The sequence below is a fragment of the Malurus melanocephalus genome, unplaced genomic scaffold (genome assembly GCF_030028575.1).
Source record: "Malurus melanocephalus ecotype Western Australia unplaced genomic scaffold, MMel_1.1 scaffold_258, whole genome shotgun sequence".
Classification (NCBI taxonomy): Eukaryota; Metazoa; Chordata; class Aves; order Passeriformes; family Maluridae; genus Malurus; species Malurus melanocephalus.
In genome coordinates, this window is record NW_026623490.1 from 406,807 (window position 1) to 421,823 (window position 15,017).

At 35.7% G+C, this 15,017-nt stretch overlaps 1 protein-coding gene across 1 annotated transcript in view; it reads right to left on the reverse strand.

The window, feature by feature from the left end:
* The window catches only part of ANGPT1 (angiopoietin 1), a 146,808-nt gene that overhangs the window by 4,736 nt on the left and 127,055 nt on the right, over positions 1–15,017 (reverse strand). Inside the window, exon 8 of the mRNA XM_057375787.1 lies at positions 6,512–6,642. Within this exon, the coding sequence (XP_057231770.1) occupies positions 6,512–6,642 (131 nt within the window). The remainder of the gene's footprint in view (positions 1–6,511; positions 6,643–15,017) is intronic.

The following is a 15,017-nucleotide window of genomic DNA, read 5'->3' on the forward strand; positions in this document are numbered from 1 at the left end:
CGTCTGAAAGGTCTTCATTCCCTGTAGGGCCTCAGAWTATCACAAGGCTTCCTACTGCATGTCTCAACAGCAAAACTCACATCTTTGGACGGACACAAAGGAATTTTTTTTTTTTCAGAAGCTTTGCATATTGAGGGAAAGAGGAATGCAAGCAGTGACTTTCTTGGTAGCTGTGAGGTTTCTGAAAGATATACCTGCAACACTGCCCTTACAGAAAACACTGAACAAAGCAAGGCTGAGAGACAAGCTGATCCAAGGCAAGACACTCAGKAGCCAGATGTTGGCTTTTTACCTGGAGTTCACAGGATTTTCTACTCATGAAGGATCTTGTTTATCTTTGTCTACAAGGTAATGGCTTTCCCAAATAAGTATAAAGTCATCATTGGACAGCAGTAATATTTTAACCTTGGAGATAACTTTTGGMAGTAATTTTCATTGGATATTTGAATTGGGCATGAGAATCAAGAAGAGTGGACATTAAGAGAAATCAAAATAGAAGTAAGGTTTTAAAATGAAGTGGTAAAAAGGAGRCTTTCATGGGAGAGATAAGACAGTTTTTATTCAGAAAGAGAGATAGTTTCTCCAAGCTGTTGTGATTACTTATTTGAGTCACTTATTTGAACTGAGGGCCAATTCAATCTTTTTAAGTTAGTCCACATTTAATAATTTGTGCATTACAAGCAGCACTACCATCTCTGTTTGCAACAAAAATTCCTAGGTCATAAAATATATTGCCCTGACRAAATATAATTTAAATAATGCATAGATAATTTGTTTGAAAGTTCAGCTATGCAAATAAAAGGAATTCTCACTATAGATGTCTGCTCTTCTGGAACAGTTAAAGTAGGTTCACATTTTGTGGACGCTTGTGCTTTGGTCCTTTATTAATGTTGTTCTTACCTTTGGGAAGTTGTTAAATTTTGTGTCAGCTCTTTTCATTAAGAAAATATATTTATACTTAAGCTACCTATCCCAGATAATTGAGCTCCAGAGATCTGTTTGTCTATATCTTGGTCTGAATATGAATGTATATTGAAATAATTTCCCCAAATTCTTGCAAAATAATGCCTAAAAAGGAACATTACTCAAATGAATAACAATACTAAAAGAAAAAAAAAAACCATGAGTATCTTTTATAATGTTTTACTGAAGTGACAAGTATAACTTTTCATGATAGAATCTTCTCTGTCAAAAGCAACATTTTAAAAAGTCTTTTGTATGCCAAAGCTAATACCTTTGTTTTTTTGGCTTCTTGTRTAAATTGTAATTAAGCATGTTTGCATGAAAAATTCTTTCTTAGTAATRAAATTCTCATCAATTCACAAGTGCACTGTAGGTCTGGCGTGAATTGAGAACTGTGATGATCACTCAGGTTTGATGGGGGGTTCTTAATTGACTTTTACACTCAGAAAGGAGTCTAAACATTGCATGTTTGATGGCAGACCCTTTCCTCACATGTCTGTTCTCCTTCCTGAGGACAGTGAATGTCTCCAAATGMAGCAGGATCAATGCAGACCATTCAATAAGATCCAAAGTATGTCTGAATGGTACATTTGTATGGATTTATGGAATAAATGGGACCTATGAAAAAATAAAATTTATTTCTAGCCCTCTGGATTTGTCCATAAAATTCAGTGCATTCAGCAACAAATATAATAAGAAAAATTTCTAATGAGAAAATATTGAAATAGTCCTCAATGTTCAAAAAAAATAGCAATTTATTTTARGAAAGATTACAATGTTTCTCACATTCTGTATTTTAAAGGAATTAGATAGTAATACTTAGGATCTGCTTGATTTTGCACTGTTAATCCTTCTGGATAAAGTTTTGGATGACACCTCAAGCTATCAGTGGAGCCATGGCACAAAGTACAAAAGAGTGAATGTAGCAGGGAAGACTTTGGATTSTTTAGTCAGAATTTGAAAGACAGAGTGCCAACAATTTCAAACTAACACAAAAACTTTTCAAAGGAATGAAAAAGAATGGTCTATTCCTTCCAATGATGGAGGATAGGACAAGACAAACAGATTTAAATTATCACAGGATCAGTTAGTCAGCATGTAAAACTTTCTTATCTTAAGTGTAGACAAACTCAGTAACAAAGATTTTAACATGACAATGAATATTAATAGAAATCTTGAAGATAAATAGAAAGACAGAAACAGATAGAGAAGAATCTCTCTTGGACTAAATGACCTCTGGAAGTAATTTCTAAGTTCTTTTATTCCTTACAGTACTGGATTGACCAGACTACCACTTGACAATCTGAAGATTAAATTAGAATTCGGCTGTCAGTGTATAAAATGAAAAGGCCTTAGCTTTTCATATCAACCAGATAATGTAGTCCCTTTCATAGGGATGTTTTTATGAGGTAAAAATAACATGAAACTCACAGACTGGTGACTATGCTCTGATCTTCTAATATATCAAAATTTAGTCACTTCCTGGAGTTCTCCAAACACTGTATTACAGTTGCCCATGTTTAACTCTGATAAACACATCAACATAGTAATGCTTTTGTTAAAAGTGCTGCATAGTCATATGTCTAAATAAATATTTCTAATATTTCTAGCAAAAAATCAAATAATATTCCAACCACTTCTTATTTTCATGTTGTCTATATTTTTTCCGTAAAGTATTTTGCAATATAAACAGCACTTCATGGATGGTGTTTTCTGAGCAACTTCTTTATGAAAGCAGTAATATGCATAAAACTTCAAAGCTGGTGCTTTCCAATGAATTAGGAGTCTATCCAGGTGTTCAAGTTGGATACTTTTAAGTTTGTTGCCTTTGTAGCTGTCAAATATTTTATTTCAAGGAGAACATAAGAGAAACTGTGGCTTTTCTGGTTGGARTGTATGGGCAGATTTCTATATTCAGCCAAGAACTTCCCTCCAAGTCATGACACAAATCCTCCATAACCTTCTTGCCAGAGATTAATAAAATTCTCCTCTTGTAGAAAAAAAAGCAATGAAACAACAGGCAATGAATGCAACACTGTTTGGGAGTCATTGAGCAGACTTTGACTCAATAGAAGAGAAATCCATTGAGGCTTAATAAATATGTGTTCAATAAATAYATACTTCTCTGACTCAGGAAAGCCCTGAGATTCAAAAGATGCTGAGAAAATACTCAAGGGAGGTATAATTTATTTACATTTTTATTATCCCTGTATTGACTGCTATCAGAGACAGGAGACTCCAGTTGGATGGACCTCTGCTTCCAGTAAAATAAAATAAGCAAACAATTTATTTCAGTCATTTATGCTGTTTGAAACCCGGCAAGAAATCTAGAAAGTCCTTCTGTCTCTTTGTTATGTTAGGGAACAGAAGTTTAGCAATATTCTCACTTCTCACCTGAAGCAAGGTAAATGCCTGTGTGAACATCTCAGAGTGCAGCAATCCCAGACAAAGAAAATCACCTTAAAACTCCTTCATGATGACCTATAAGTCACATGCCAGTGACTGAAAATAATTGCACAAATAATTTGRGGCTCAGCTGACAGGTGGTGTCTGGTAGAACGGATGGGAATTTTGCCCAGGAATCTGATCCAGAGATGTAAAATGTTAAGGGTTCTATTGGAAATTCAAGAACTTTGAACTTTTACACATAGCCTCATTTTGGTGACTGTTGCATTCTTAGTGCTGTTTCTTGCAAAAAAATAGTGTGTTTTTAAGTCATTGGGGTACTCTTCAGATCAAGGCTTGAAATAATGTGTAAATACATATTTAACCCTTTTTGTTTTCAGTTTACTGGCCAAGGATATTGAAACAATAAAGAAATAATTTGAATTAATGTAATTTGTCTAAAGTAAAGCAAGCATGCATAGTGTCAATTTTCCAAGGCACAAAAAAARCAGCTGAAACATTTAAATTCAATGGAAGTTTGGAGAGGCTAAGAACCCAGCTCATGCATGGGTTCTTAGCATTGGAAGACATTCCCTAAAATCCACATTAAGATAGAGTCAAGTAGCATAAAATGGCTCTTGAGAAGACAGGAAAGACACACACACATAAACACACAAACACACAAAACTCTGTTGGTGCTTCTGTATTATTCTCCCAGTATTTAATTTCTCATTCCCAGGAAGAGGGATGAGATAAAGGAGGAGAGAGAATAACAGTTATGATATAGACCAAATAAAACTGACAACTAGCAAGATCACAGAGAGAAATGTGTGTTTTCCTTACATTTTTATTTTCAGCCTTGATTGTAACCATATCACAGTCTTGAGCTTTGGCTTATCTCAGCCTTTATTCCTGACATAAATATATTCAGTTCACCTCATAGAGATAACAGGCTCACCCAAACTGTCAAGATAGCTAGAAACTTGCCTGCAGATTTCATACCATTCATCATTAAAGAGCTCTCTGTGATGTTGCCAAAACTAACAGAGTCTGATATCATTTCAGGAAAAAAAAAAAGGAAGTTTTCCAAAACCTATTATCATTGCTACTTTTCTAAATTAGTCTTTGTCTCACTAAAAAGATGTTTTGGTACTTAATTCAATTTCTGATCTTTCTCAAGGAATGAGAGAGTTGTTTCAAGGAGCAAAGCATAGCATGTTTGAGGTGAACTCTAGCATGTTAAAGTCTGTGTTTAGGTGTTTGAGGAGAACTCTAGCATGGTTAAAGTCTTTCTTTAGGAATTACAAAGTGCTCAGTGCTGTACAGCCTGTCTCCAAAGGACCAGCACTGAGTCCAGTCTAACAGAGTAAGGTCATCTATCTCCAAAGGCTGATTGCATCTCCTTTTACTGTGTGKTGATTTGTTATACTTGTGGTTTCCTCAGCCTTTGGTAATTCTCCCCCATCCTCCCTATTCATTTAATTTGGTGACAGTATATTCCAATATGTGGTTTTCCTGTTGATTTACAGGACTGCTGCAGCAGTACATGTGAACCTTGTGGAATGGTTGTTCAACAGCAGACTGACCCTAGTGGGCCATTGAGCTGCCACAGAGCAGGAAAATAAACAAACCCCTCACTCCCAGAACCAGCTCACACTCAGGAGATTCTCAGCACACTCTGGTCTGCCCTGGAAGCAACACACTTTAATTCAGTGTCTTCTCTGAAGGGAAAGGTCAATAATTTTAATTAAAATAAACTGTTGATTTCATATCCACTATTTGTCCCTCAATCTCCCTGGTTAGCTTCTTTTTTCCACAGACATGAAAAGGCAGTGTCTGATTACCTGCCCGCAAGAAGAAGTTTCCCCTAATGACTTCCARTAAAGTATCACTATAGGAAGTTGGGGAAGCTTGAAAAATCAGCTTAAAAAAGACTCCCAAATGGGTCATTTCCAACTGGCAAAAGAGAATGAGGAGGTAGGTTTTGGATCTGATATGATTTCCCAGAGATGGGAACCCATCTTCTGTTAGCAGATGATTGCTTTAGAAGCTCATATGTGCCTGAATGTGGCCTGAGCTGGCTGGAATCACAGTGCCAGTGACCACAAATAGTATTGGTTTAACAATCCGATCCAAAATACTGAAAAATTTATCTGCTCTAAGATTTTTTCCAGGAAAGTTAGAAATCACTGAGAGCAAGTCTCCAACTATAATCAGATGTGAAGATAAGAAAAGGCCTTTCTTGGTAATAACAGTCAATGAACCAAAGAATCCTAATTTAAGCTTTCTGCTACAATGTGGTATTCTAGAGACAAAAATGAGCTTGGCCATGTAGGGACTAGGAATAAGTATCATTTGCAAGAGAAAGTTCTCGCTCTTGTGCAGAGCATTAGGAGTCTGAATGGAGAAATAATCTCAGCTATTCCTTCTCTGCACTGCAGGCAACAGTTACCAGTCATAAACACTACATTTGCTGGCAAACAGATTGACTTAGGACTTTAAACCGTCCCAGGGTAACTTGTGTGTGCTCTTCCCCACCTCAACATTTCTTTCTTTCTTTCCTTCTGCAGTTTGACTGAGCTCACAAAGGATATTGTGATTTAAGGAGGTTGCTGCACAATCTTTCMCAGGTGAGTGAAATAGTCATTTAGTGTCTTTATGCGTTATGCTCATAAAACAGAGAAAGTTAAACCATTATAATTATTTTAATAATAGAATCATATTCTTAAGTGAAATAAATAATGTATTAACTCAAGTCTAGACTCTGTTTTTAAATTTTGCCATCTAATATCTTGCCATTTCTCTGGTTGATTCTCCACCTTCTCACAAACTTCTTCCTACACTTTTAATCTTTTTACTTCTTCTCTCTTATTTTTCCTTTCTTGCCTAAACAATTCACTAACTTATGTTTTCCTTTTTGTTGCAACAGCTTCAGAGCASAAGTGTAGAGACTGCATCTCTGAATAATCCTTTCTCTGCTGACAGGAATCTAAAAGTATTGTCATTACCACAATACTTGTATAGAAAAGAGTAGCAGTAATAACAATGAAAGARGTTTTCACTCAGGACTTGTACATCYATGATASAACTTCACCCATGGTTGCTTTAGGAAAACACAAWAGATTCCTTTTAATGTACCCCATATTTTYAGACTTGTACTTACCTCCAGTTAGCATGAGAGCGCATTTACACATGCAGTTGTCATTGTCAGCATCTTTTGTACTGAATTCAGCTCCATGCAAGATCAGGCTACTYTGTTTTCCAGCAGTTCCACTGTATCCTTTTAAATAAAGTCTGAAACAAAAAGAGAAAACAATCATTGTCAACAAAACAGAAAAGAAAGATAAGTGATCCAGAACTTTTTCCACATCAGGTTGTCCCTGTATGAAATGCGCTCAGAAAATTCATGAATCTCTTGTGCTTTGGCTCAATTTCTTTGTTGTTTCAGGTGTAAAATGGGGACATTTAGGGTTTTTCAGTRTATCTGAAGTAGCACATTGTCCTTGTTTCAGAGCAGAGCTGAGCTCAAGGAGTCTGAACTGGAAATACAAGTAGAGGGAGTGAGAGACGGAGGAGTGAGAAGAGATGCCCAGATATCTGGAATACATTGACAGAATAATTGAGTACTGAGTAGCTGGCTTCTTTACTGTGGCACAGAAACAGCAATCCCAGTTGTCATGTTATTAATCCCTGGGCTTGAAAGCAGATTTTAACAATCTTAGAATTTTTAATTCCATTTACAGCACAAACCCGCAACGCAGTTCTGCCAAAGCTGTCTCTGAGTGACAAATGGAGAAAACTTAGAGTTCAAGACAAAAAAAGACTGCATAATTTGCAATGTTAAATATCCCTTTTCTTGAGGAGTTTTTTAACTAGTTGAAACCACAACCATGAGCTCAGCTGCCAGCAGCCACATGTGGCAGCTGCAGGAGTATTGAATGGAGCACCTCTGTCCCATCAAGGAAACACGAACTCATCTAAACTGAGTTCACAATTGCAGTGACACGCACAAGAAAATGCTGAGAGGAGAAGGAGAGGGAGAGGAATCTGTCTCCCAAACTGAGATTGAAATAAAACTCAGTTCTCCCACAGAACTTTGGAGTTGAATTCTGCTTGAGAGCAAAGGCACCTGACCATAATCAAGTGTATGGCTGCTGTTTCTCATTGATTTCGTTTGGGRTTTTTTTTGTCTTGGATGCACCTGTGGGTAGATATTAAGTCCAAACAAAGCCSATTGGATTAAACCTGTCCCAGAAATTCATTACAGATAAACCTTCTCAGGATATCCAGTGAGGTTACTGAGCCCTCTCAAAATATGAAGGCATTGAGCCACAGCACTTATCAACCTACAGAGTCTAATTTTCACACTTACAGACTGCATTAAACGTTACTTAATTTTCAGTGACTTTCTTCCTGTGTCCTTTGTCCATCTTTAAAAATGGAGACAGTAGATTCTAAGCATGAATATTTTTAATTTAAAAAAAAATACAAAAAGGAATTGTCAGGGTTATCTTTTTTAAGTAGTTTCACTGCCTACCTTAATTTGATTTTCATTTTGAATGAATTGACAGACTGATGATTAAATACTTTAGGACTCAATCCTTAGAGCAAACTACACACATAAACATATAAAAAAATTTGGATTAAATACAAATATCATGCATAGTCAAATATTTCTCAATAACACAAAAATAGATAAGGCAAAGTGTAAGCCTCAATGAAAGACTGTGAAAATYCTGTTATTTAACAACAAACAGCCTTGGAACAGGAGTCCAGGAAGGTTATTGCATTGTGCTATTGCCCAATCACAGTGGAAATTAGCCTGTAATGACCATGTTAGTCTATCAAAGGATGTTTGTTTTAGACAAGATTAATCTAAGATCTGTCTTTGCACATGTCCATTTCTTTGCTTCATACAAATGGAAGGCTGGAATTTATCCCATCTTCATTCACTGGACTTTTGCCTTGTTTTCAGTCTGTGCCTAATATTTTACAGAACAAAATAAACTTTCCTGAGGTTGTRTTGATTGAAAAATTATTTTGTCACATGATATCTATGATCTGAGTTTAAATGGCTGTACATGCTCATTATCAGCCACTCCAAAGCTCACAGAAGTTTCATAAAGTCAGTATTAAAAGAAAATGCTGTTTAATAAGAAAGACAAGGTTAGCCATACCTTTTTATCAGCAATCAACATTATAAAACCCACTTAGTAAATTTTAAAGAAAAAGTATATTCTAAGAAAACATAAAACATAAAGAAATAAATAATACTTTRTACTCAATGTTTTCCCCAAAGGGTGAGGTTATTAGGATTATTTACAAGCTCTTTATTTTTCCTGATGTTTTACAAACATTCCACTCATCACAGATTTAGATCTTGCCAGCTATGTTTGACTTTCCCTCAGCACAAATTTGTCTAGTAGATCTCCAGTGACTTTAAAAGGATAAAACTTGACTTGGCTCTGAACTCGAATGCACTTATCGTACCGCAACAATGTGCAGATGAACCATGGGGTGAACCAGGAATTCTGTGTCTTTGGGCTTTTCTCTCTGAATTGGCATTGCCCAACAATCAGGAAAAAATGACACTTCAAAGTTGGCACTGCTTTACACCAAAATCAGATCCCAATCAAAACCCAGAGCTGGTCCTGAAGCAATCAGTTCTTCTTCTGAGCTTCAGTTCAAGTCTCAGGTCCAAACCAGTCTGGCTTGAGACMGGAAGTCTGAAGAGCAGCAGCCAACTGATGAGCTTGTTAACTACAGTGGACATCTCACTACTTGGACTTGACTGTTCAGTACTCTCAGATTCAAACTGGTAGGAGGAACCTTTAAAATAAACTTTGAATAACTATTAGGACACAATTTCCCTCCCTCAGAAAATATGGTGATTCAAGGTAGAGATCCTCTCGGTAGTTCTTGGAGACAAAGGAAAGGAAGTTGAGAATAAAAAGCAACTCATTACTGATTACAAGTCGGTTGGATCCTTTTTGTTAGGAAATAAAACTTCTTACACATAAACTCCTTTTTCTTTGAAAGGGGGAGGGGGCAATATTTAGATTTCATTAGGGCACTACATACTCTGCTTATGAAAACAAACTAAATTAAATCGACCCCATTTTTTTATCATGAATCAAAATTAATTAGCTAGCAAGGATGTAACACCAGATGAGGTTAATCATTAGAAGTAAAAGCTACTCTAAAAGAAAGGAAAATRCTTTGGAGAAATTGAAGAAATGAGACAGGGTGGATGATGACAAAAACTTAGTCACCACTACTCACATTTTGCGCTCTTGCTAACTTATTTAATTGAGTTGCAAGAACAATTTACCAGCTTGATCACTGCCTGTCCTTGAATGAATGATTGTTGTAAAAGTACCAAAGAGAAGAAGAAAGGGAGTGCCACAACTGGTATCTAATTGTAGAAAACCAGAAACATGAACCATAAAACCTAACAATACTAAATTTTCCCACTCYTATTTTTAGTAAAAACTTGAGAAACTGTGTACATGGTAAAATAATGGATTTTTTTTAACTTTATTATATTCCTAATAGAGTTTGTAACTGCAAACAGTAGGCATGATGGCTCTGCAAAATGTTGAAAACCTGAATAATGCAGTAAGTAACTCTGACAGCTTGAACAGATTTTTAATTTGCCTCTTAATATTCTTGCTGCCTGCACATGAAAATAATTTCCTTTCACGTTTTCTTTAGAAAAGTGTAAGACAAAATAACCTCTGTGTTTCTCCTCGGTTGCTCTGTAGCAATGACTCACTGCTATAATTATTAAGTCTGACATCACTGCAGCTCCTTGCCCATTCTCCTGTTGGGACAAGTGAAATGTGCCAGCCAATAAAATATAAATTCAATATATCCAGAGTAAGAACACATATATTCCAATTTTAAAGACAAAATGCTAATATAAAATACAGCAATAAATGGATATGTTCCKTTTTCCTTTGGAATTGTTTCAGTACAACCTGTCTAAAAGACAACAAATGTTATGTAGTAGACGGATCCTTCCCTGGAATCGCACACTGTTAACAGAAAAACTTGTTTTGTCTCTAAGAAACCACAGCAATTTTAGCTTGTGTTTGAACTACACACCTGGCAGGTCAAAGTAGAAAAATATGTTTATTCTGGATGGTGAACTAGCAAAAAACCCAGCCATGAATAAGTAACACRTCTACACATTACAGCAAACTATAAMGYAGTCTAGTAAGCCTGGATGTTGTACTGATTGTGAGTTTATAGATAAAATGCAAAAGATTTGCTTTTTCTATATTAAATTTGGTTAATAATTGACTAAAGCACTGTAGTCACTGAGAACAAGTACACTGGGCAGGAATAATTAAAAGACATCAGGATTTTCTGTTACAGAATTTTTACTAACAGCACACAGCCTGTCACACTGCTGTTGCAGACAAATGGTGCTTTGTCACGGTTTACAAAAACCCTTTAAAAATATGTTTATTCTGGACAGTGAACAGGCAAACATATGCTCCTGCTACTTGAAATAATTCTACAGAAGCCACATCAAGCCACTGTGGCAGCGTGAGCTGCTAGGTTTGCAGCTGATGTCAGTAGCACGGTGGTGATGGAGAGGAAACATACGGTAACACTGGGCTTCACTGCTAACAGAAACATACATRAGGCCACTATCACGATGATGTGTTGAACAGAAATAATTCCCTCTACTCTAATCTCTCACCAAGCACAGCACAGAAGAGATACATTAATCTGCTACCACCATTTTCTGTTAAAACTATTTTTCAACACAATGCTTATTAAAACAAAATCGTCCACCACTGTTTTTTTTTTTTCTTATGGAAATCTGAAATGAAATTTTTCATTTATTAGATTTATTACATTTTTCATTAAACGGAAGTTAAAATCTTGCTCCAGAAAAAAATTTYACTCTTTCACCAGCTATATAAATGTTAAGATTTCCTCTTGCTGCAGAAACGACCACTTTTGTCCTGATTCATGACTCTATTAAACATGTTAATTTATAAAATATAGGGGCTGAATTAATTTCAAGCTTGAAATAACTGGTGATGATCAATGTTTTAGACAGAAATATCAACACTGAACATATGCTAAACGATAATGCAAATTATTTTTATACCATTGAGGATTGATGAGATCCTTAAAAAATAAGATACAAAATTAAAACTTATCTGAACTTTTTCCCAGCACATAGACAAAGCCAAGTTTAGAGAAATTTGCTTAATTCAAAATGTAACCTAAAATGAAAAAATATTTTGTTCCCTACTCAAACATACTTCATGGGTTTGGCTGAAGACAACAGCAGAAATGCCAAACTTGATTCTCAAGGGATCCTTTCAGCACAGAAATACAGGGACTCTRCAGAGAAACTCGTATTTTAAAAGTTTTTAAGGCTTATATAAGTAGTCAGRCTTTCTGATACTTATCTTTACTGAATTGTTGAAGTTTGTGGTGTTTGTATATCTTTATTTAAGGATCTGTTTTACAGATATTGAAGTTAGTGGAAAAGTTCAGTGAACATTTGTTGGAAACTTGATTTATCATGTTTGAAAATCCAGTAAAAGAAACCCATACAACAAGAGTAAAATTTAAACTTAATACTTCTTCCAAAAATGCTTGGAAGTTCCAAAAGTCTCATAAATATAGTTTGTTGAAATTCATGCAGATATATTGTAATAGTGGATTTCATAAATCTATGCTTTAGTTGTACTGAGAGTGACATTAATTGCATACTGTCATCCACATAGGGTATATATTATCCTAATTAACCATTTTAGATAAAATAGAAATAGAAAACTTCATGTATCAGCATCCTGTTCATGCTTACTTTTACCCTGATGGCTACTGTGGAGATACTGGGTTTTTGTTGCCATGCAGTGTCATTGAGAAATATCATTTACAGGCCTCAGTAAAATATTTATCACACAGTTTGCTTAATTGAAAGTAATTAATCATAAGCAACCATAAAAGTTACAAATATCATAGATAGACGTATGTTAAAAATTTGTATAAATCTTACTGAGATAACCTGGTGTTTGGAAATTAATGTGTCTAAAGAGTATATAGTCAATGTGGGTTGGSGGTGCTTGGGTTTTGATTTGGGTTTCTTGCTGGGTTTTTGGTTTCCTTCTTTACTTTGTAAAGAGTGGGCTGGAATTGTAACTAAAATTATCTATAGTTGTGGTCTAAGAAGGTTCGGTAGCCTAAATCCATCTTTCCTGTTGAATTATGCTAATTTAAACTTGCTATGTTGCATATTGTTGTTTACAATAACAAGAAGAAATCCGTGAAGACATTTAAATGTATCATTTCTSTTTGCAGAGATACAACAGAATATGTACATGCCTAGTTCTTGAGGTTCCATGGGTTACATACCTATTTTATTTTTTAAATAAACAATATTAGTAACTTTCTAGGTTGGCACAGTTTTTTATTTTATCTRTATACTGGATCCTCACTGTTTTCTTAATTGAAAAGGTTCAGTTGAATGTTCATACAGCCCAGCAGAGAACTGCAGTCTACCTGTAACAAGCTACTGTCCCAAGGATTCAGAGTACATTTCAGGGAAGAAATTGAAGTGTAGTTTAATTGATATTGACCTCTCCTTAATATGAGACTATTTTACCTAACCATGGTTATAGTAATATCTCAGGTCGCAGACCAGGCAGTGAAAAAACCAARCCTTAATAATGTTTGTCCTGCAGCAGGAAGAGATCAAGAGTCACATTCAGTGCCAAAAAACATTGACTTTTCTGTGAGAGAGAGTGGTAAGAATCAGATAAGTGGGGAGCAGAAAAATAGGATCAAACCTAACGACTGGCATTGAGATGATGTCTTTAGATTCCAAAGATTTTTCATAAACCAAAATGAGTCAGTTTCCTTGAAAAAAAACTGTTCCAAAAATTTTGGAGGTTGAAGTACATGCTGTAACCAGTCAGGGGTTGTGCTTCCCTTTAGGGAAATATTTACCCTTCTCTRCAGTGAAAGTAGGATGCTGTTGTTCTGTTCAAGAATCATGCCCCCTTCACACAGGCTTGTATTGTTTGGAGTTGTGTGTAGAATGCAAGGCTGTTGGCTAAAACAGCAATGAGAGGCACACTAGCTAACACAATTCCTGACTGAAATATGACTACTGAACTTACTTTTTCAAAATCAAATTGGATGTTTAATAAGGTGTGACATATAATCATAATTAAGAAATTATTTAAATGCTGAATTAGACAAAATATCTAGATTGAATAACATTTTTCCTCATGCTTCCACTAGCACAACAGCTCCACAACTGGAAGGTATATTTCAAATGTCATAGAACTATAATAAAATTTGTTTTGAAAAATACCTTTAAGATCATTGAGTTTAATCATTAACCCAGCMCTCCCCAGTCCATACTAAACCATGTTGCTAAACACCACATGGTTTAGTGGTAACCAAAGCTGTAAAACCTCCAGGGATGGTGACTCAACCACTCCCCTGGGCAGCCTGTTCTAATGCTTGACAACTCTTTCTGAGGAAAAAAAAAAAAAATACTAATATCCTATCCAAAAGTCCCCTCATGCAGCTTGAGGCTGTTTCCTCTCATCACTTGTTACCTGGGAGGAGAGACTGACCCTCACCTGCCCACAACCTCCTCTCAGGCAGTTGCAGGAAGCAGTAAGTTCCCCCCGAAGCCTCCTCCATGTCAAACACCCCCAGCTCTCTCAGCTACTCCCCACGAAACTTGTGCTCCAGACACTTCCCCAGCTCTGTTGCCCTTGTCAGGACATGCTTTAGCAATCTTTGGAGGATTTGGGTGTTCTTCCCTTGTGAAGAGCTTGGATGTAAGGAAATGCTGAAATTGCTGAAGCTTGTGGTGTTTGCATATTTTTATTTAAGGATCTGTTTTTATACAGACAACAATGGGTCATTATTGATAAMGGTGGAAATAGTCTGCAATTAATTTTCATCCTTTTTCTTTTTATACTTAATTCTATGCTAACTTATTTTACAATTGTGCCCCTTTGAGCATTTGCAGATTCCGTGTTTTAGAAAAAAAACACAGAAAAAAAGTTTAAGAGAGTTTTCCAGTGTTAATGACCTAATGACATTATCAAATCTTGCTACAGCATCGTTATAATGCAGATGGAATGGAATGAGTTTGCAGCTGCCAACAGACTTCAATTTAAAGAAATAATGAGTAACACATTAAAATAAATATTTTAGGTTCTGCATGAGATTTTCAAGACTTATGTTGGGACTCAGGTCAAGAAATGTGCTTCCCACTTCATGAATCCCAGAGGAAAATGAAAGGATGTTTTGGCGGATATTATTTTCAAAGCAAAATGCTAATCAGAATTTTCATTMTTTTACCTGTGTTTGAACTTCTTCAGTCCAGATGGATAAGCCCATTCACAATTTATTAATTTCTACAAATCTGATTAAAGGGCTTTCTCTGGTGGCTGTGTACTCAACGCATGACATCAGTAAAYAACAAGAGATGTTGAAGAAACACTTTGTGCAGATGACAGGAAAAGCAATAATTTCCAAAAATGGAAACAACATAAAGTAGTATTAATGAAAACATAATTGTCATGATCTCTTTCTGATCCTAATATTTTAATTTTTTTTTACAGTTTGATGCCATGTTAAAGAGTGTGCAATCATAATGAAAAAGAAGTGACTTG